Source organism: Abrus precatorius, unplaced genomic scaffold (genome assembly GCF_003935025.1).
Source record: "Abrus precatorius isolate BTA unplaced genomic scaffold, Abrus_2018 Scaffold10, whole genome shotgun sequence".
NCBI classification, from domain to species: Eukaryota; Viridiplantae; Streptophyta; class Magnoliopsida; order Fabales; family Fabaceae; genus Abrus; species Abrus precatorius.
Window position 1 is genome coordinate 23,203,436 of NW_020874292.1, and position 5,995 is coordinate 23,209,430.

Consider the following 5,995-nt stretch of genomic DNA (forward strand, 5'->3'; position numbering starts at 1 on the left):
AAAAACTTTTGCTTTCTTTCACTTGCTATTTGTTACAAATGAAGAAAGTAGTATTTATAGGCTCAATAATAAAAACTCACAATAGCAATTTTTTTCTTTAAAAATTGTCAATGATTATTTTAAATGAAAAGAATAATTTTTTAATTATTTTAAAGCTTGAAAAAAGTATATTGGCAACTTTTTTAGTATCAGAATAACTTTTTTTGTCATAAAAAGTTGCCAATAACAATTTTAGTAATCAGAATTTTATTTTTTTTACAAAATCTTACCAATTGTGATTTTTCAAAGTAAATACTAATTATTTTTTTATATCTTGCTAATGGCAACTTTTAATTGTAACTAATTTTTTGAAAATTAAAAAGTCATTGACAATTTTTAAATTAAACCATACTCATGTAAGACTCAAATTTGATATTATAGATTAAACTTAAATAATTATATGCTGATTAATTCATGTATTTAATAGTAGTACGAGCTCTAGTTGGTTTTTCTTAAAAAAAAGAAAACTACAATAAAACTAATTGTTAAATATGACACTTTTATATAAACATTTATGACACAAATTAGCATTCTCCAAAAGATAATTAAGGGAAATACAATAATTTAAAAAAATTAAATACAATAATAATAATAATAATAAGATAAATTAAAGTGAAGAGGCTATGCCTAATTTGCACAACTACCTGGACTAGTAACATGAAAAACACCCCACACTTTTTGCCATCAATTCTAACCAAGCAACTTCACAGAATAACCTCTATCAAAGAAAACTTTCTTGCTTCTTCCTCTAATTCTCTTTTGAGAACTCAATCAAAAGACCTGCCTGTAGCAGACAATTTTGCATAAAAACCGGGCGGCGTAACAGTGTTGATATTAAGGAATTCAAATTTCAATACGACAGCCAAGAGAAAATATAAGTGCTGTCAAAGTTAGTATCTAAGAGACAATGAACTCAGTTCTACATGCTAATTCATGTGTTTTCCATAGCTAACTACCAGTTCTGTGCTTTTGGTACAAAGAAATAAGCTTCTGAATTCTGATTGCAATATTTTGCTAAGTAACCATGAATGCAATTTCAGCACCAAAATAATCAACCAAATAACCAAGGGGAGATATAATGAACAAAAAGAATATTACTTGCACTCATTTACAGAGCAGTAGGGGTTACATTCACGTAAAAGAAACGGAAATTGTATAGAAACAAACAGCCTACTTTAGTTGCTGACTTAATACAAAAATTAGAAGCTGATATAGCCTAGTATTATACAAAACCACCATCAAGATAAATATGCTCAGGAAATCAGTAACTTGTCCTTCCATCACCCTCAGTTATCACGTCCTGGAAAGTTCCATTGCTAGGAATCATTGGCAAGACATGCTCCTGATGGGGTACAATGACATCAAGAAGGTAGGGGCCAGGGGTATCCAACATTTTCTGAATTGCTGCTCTAAGGTCTTCTTTCTTCGTCACACGTGCTGCTGGTATCCCACAAGCATCGGCAAACTTCAACATGTTTGGGAATATTTCATCTTCCTTAGACGGGTCTCCAAGATAAGTGTGAGCTCTATTAGACTTATAAAAGCGATCTTCCCATTGAACAACCATACCCAAGTGTTGATTATTCAACAACAGTATCTTAACAGGGAGTTTCTCCACCTTAATAGTGGCCAGCTCCTGAACGTTCATCATAAAACTCCCATCACCGTCAATGTCAACCACAACTGCGCCTGGGTTAGCCACAGCAGCTCCAATGGCAGCAGGCAATCCAAACCCCATGGCACCAAGACCACCCGATGTCAACCACTGCCTAGGTCTCTTATACTTGTAAAACTGAGCAGCCCACATCTGGTGCTGCCCAACTCCAGTACTTACAATAGCATTTCCATTGGTCAGCTCATCAAGAACCTGTATGGCATACTGAGGAGGAATAGCTTCCTCAAACGTCTGATAACTCAAAGGGAACCTGTGTTTCTGCTCATTCAGTTCCTCTCTCCAAGCTCTGAAATCAAGTATACCCCCAAGCCCTTTGCTCTCCAATATCCTATTTATCCCTTTCAAGGCCAACTTCAAATCGCCACAAACCGACACATGTGGCTGCTTGTTCTTCCCAATCTCAGCCGAATCAATATCAATGTGAACAATCTTCGCCCGACTAGCAAAAGCCTCAAGCTTCCCCGTGACACGATCGTCAAACCGCACCCCAAACGCAAGCAAGAGATCACATCTATCCACAGCATAATTAGCATAAACAGTTCCATGCATTCCAAGCATTTGTAGGGAATTCTCGTCAGCAGTGGGGTAAGCACCTAGACCCATCAAAGTACTAGCAACAGGAACACCAGTATGTTCAACAAAACGCCTCAATTCCTCACTAGAGTTCAAACACCCACCACCAACATACAAAACAGGTTTCTTAGATTCCAAGAGCAACCTCACAATGAGCTCCAAATGTGCCTCATTGGGAGACTTAGGTAACCTAGAAGTGTAACCAGTTAACCTAATTGGTTGATCCCAATTGGGAACCGCAAGCTGTTGTTGAATATCTTTAGGTATATCAATTAACACAGGACCAGGTCTTCCAGAAGTTGCTAAGAAAAAAGCTTCATTCACGATCCTAGGGATGTCATCTACGTCAAGAACAAGGTAGTTGTGCTTGGTGATGGATCGCGTTACCTCAACGATAGGGGTTTCTTGGAATGCGTCGGTGCCAATCATGCGGCGAGGGACTTGGCCGGTGATGGCGACGAGGGGAACGCTATCGAGCATGGCGTCTGCGAGGCCGCTGACGAGATTGGTAGCGCCGGGGCCGGAGGTGGCGATGCAGACGCCCGGGAGGCCGGAGGAGCGGGCATAACCCTCGGCGGCGAAAACGCCGCCTTGCTCATGGCGGGGGAGGACGTTGCGGATGGTGGCGGAGCGCGTGAGGGCTTGGTGGATCTCCATCGACGCGCCGCCAGGGTAGGCGAAGACATCGGTGACGCCTTGACGCTCAAGGGCTTCGACGAGAATGTCAGCGCCCTTGCGGGGCTGGTCGAGAGCAAATCGGGAAACGAAGAGTTCGGTGGCGGGGGCAACGGCGGAGGCGGTGGCTTTGGGCGTAGGGTCGGAGAGGGAGCTGGAGATTCGAAGGGAACGGCGTTGGGATTGAGAGGGGCTGTTTGGGGTTGAGGAAAATGGGAGGGTTGCGAAGTTGGTAAAGTGCTTTGGAGCGGAAGAAGGGAGAGAGGTGAACGCGGGTTTTGGAGTAGTTGCCGCCATCTTCAATGATTTTGGATCGCAGGCCCTAATCTTAATCACTGAGTATAATAAAATAACTAATGTAATTTATAGCGTTCCACACTTTAATATCACGCACGAGAAATGGATCCTCATTCTCTCATCCATTAAAATTATATTATTATAATATTAAACTTTTTTAAACAATATTTTTAATATTTAAATTGTTAGATTTAACACTGTGGGCCTCTCTCCAAGGAATATGATCAGCTTTAGAGGATCTCAATGTAGTACCACACTTCAGAGGTTATGAATTAATATCATGACACCTTTTTATATTTTTATTATTAATTATTAAAATTTAAGATCATATGACAATCTTTTTTTTTTAAGTCTTTTAAGTTTATTAGATCATACTATAAAAATAACGTTTATTAGATCATTTTTAAATAAATTTTAATTAATTTTATTTACTCCTATGTATTTTAATTTTATAATTTTTATTGTTATATTGTTTTTTGAAATTGAAATAATACATAAAATATAATAGTTTGCAATGTATTTTAATTTTATAATCTTACCTTAAAACAAAATTTGATTATTTTTTTTGTGCGATTAAATTTATGAAAAGAATTATTAAAGTTCATATTTTTATTAGATAATAGTATGAACTTAAAAGCATATATTACAAGTCTAATTCACTTAAAGGGTAAATCATCATAATTTATATTGTCAGTTAATTATTATATATATTAAGTAATTATTGTAATATTAAAAAATATTGAATACATCAATAAATTTGCTAAATTAAATATTGTAATTGTTTTTAATCCTTTAAAATTATACTTAACATAAATTTAGTTTTTCTAAACATTTATAATATTAAATTATTCAAGCATTAAAATAATAAAAAATCATTTTAATATTAAATACTTTCTTTAATCTTATTTGAGTCATCTCGAACTATAATAAATGGTAAAATTCTTTCTCCAAATATTAAACTTGGTTAGTAAAACTTGAATTTGAGATTACCGTTAAGTTATAATAACTTTTTGTTCATTAATTTATATGTTTGATGGTATTTCAATACTTGAATTGATATTAAATAAATTTTTTAATCTTAAATTAATATTTGTATATTCAATAGGTAAAAAAAAAAAACTAAATAGATTTGCAAATTTTTTTAATCCATGTTAATTTATTAATTAAAAATAAAATATGTGCACTATGAAACAAAATAAAATAAAGCTTTATTTTATTTTTATATTAAAAGTTCAAACAAACAATACACAAGAGATCTAAGAAATCATTCTGAACAGCTAAATACTCATAACATTCTGGACAGCTAAATACCCATAACATCTATATTTAAAAATGACTTAAGAGGAAGAAGAGTCTTTATCAAAATAAATAAGAGACAAACCTTCTTCAATAGCTATCTTACCAAACTTATTCTGATTAGTTTCTCAATAAATGTAATCAAACTTAATGAAACTACTACTTTTTAATTGATTCTTAATACTATTAATCAGTGAAAATAAAAGATGAGAGATAAGACTAGAGAAATTGCATCTTTAGAATTACTTGCAATTCAAATGAAGTTAATGTCCTTTTGAATGACTAGCTGGATTCAAAAAAATAAGTCCCAAAGTTTAGCTGCAAGGGAATGCAAGGGTCTAACCTGCTAAAAAATCAAGCAACAAGATTACCATAGTGATCGCAAATCAATCCTTGATAGCCCTTAGCTCCAAGATAACGGGATACTACCTCATCCATATTTAGCTTCACTTGATCAATAAGGGGGGATGCCATCTATTCCTAAAACTCAAACTCATAATATTTTTTTCAATAAAAACTTTAGGATAAGTAAATATATTATGAATTATAACAGCATTTTTTTCTCTTCATAAATTCCAAATAATAATGCTAAACAACTTACTTCATCTATGGAAATTATTAATTCTCTGATTATCTAAATTACATCTCAGCCATTCGGACAGACCATTACTTAAAAAAATAGACCAAATAATTAAGAAGAATAAAGTGATCCCAAAAATCTTTCTAACATAAAGACAATTGTGAAGAACATGCATAACAGATTTAGAAGCTTCACTACACTTAGAGTAGAGAGAACTCAATCATACCTCTTCTGCTTCTTTCTATATTAGTAAGAAGACTTTCCATAAGAATAAGGTTATTTTAGCAGGACTATTCCAATTTTATATTAGCTTAAATATATCATTCCTAAACCAAAAATCTGAGTATAATCATCAACTATCTGGTAAACAGTTTTATTAGAGAAGATCTATTGTTAAAAAGATTCTTGACTTTTAAAAATATCATGAAGAATATTTGAGCAATGATGTTACATATTTGATCAGGAAAATTATTTCTAATCTTGTTACAATTCCAATTCAATTCCTATAATATAAGTGTATATCTATAAGAAAAGTGAATGATTTGAGTATCTATTCTCTGGCAGGCAAATTGCACCAGTCTTCCAACATTCAGAATCGATTTTGGATGAAGCATGAGTATTACTTTCTCTCTCTGTAATTTTTTTTCTGTTTTCCAATTATCTAGGCTATGCTAATAGCAATTGTTAGAAGCTACGCATTATCAGAAAACAAATCGTGCAAAAAGCCAAAAAGCAAATCGCCAATAAGAGTTGTGCGAAAATCAAATATGAATCAAAGTTGTGAGAGAAGCTTATTTGAATACAAGGTCATGCAAATTGAGGCTTTCTTTTTCATCTATCTTTTCTTCTTCAATTTTTTT

At 33.7% G+C, this 5,995-nt stretch overlaps 1 protein-coding gene across 1 annotated transcript; it reads right to left on the bottom strand.

Annotated features, from left to right (window-relative positions):
* Positions 1-603: 603 nt before the first annotated feature.
* LOC113871062 (acetolactate synthase 3, chloroplastic-like) lies at positions 604-3,311 on the bottom strand. Its single transcript, XM_027507798.1, has one exon. It carries the CDS (start codon positions 3,257-3,259, stop codon positions 1,301-1,303), a length of 1,959 nt encoding a protein of 652 aa, XP_027363599.1. The 5' UTR covers positions 3,260-3,311; the 3' UTR covers positions 604-1,300.
* Between the last annotated feature and the right edge of the window lie 2,684 nt (positions 3,312-5,995).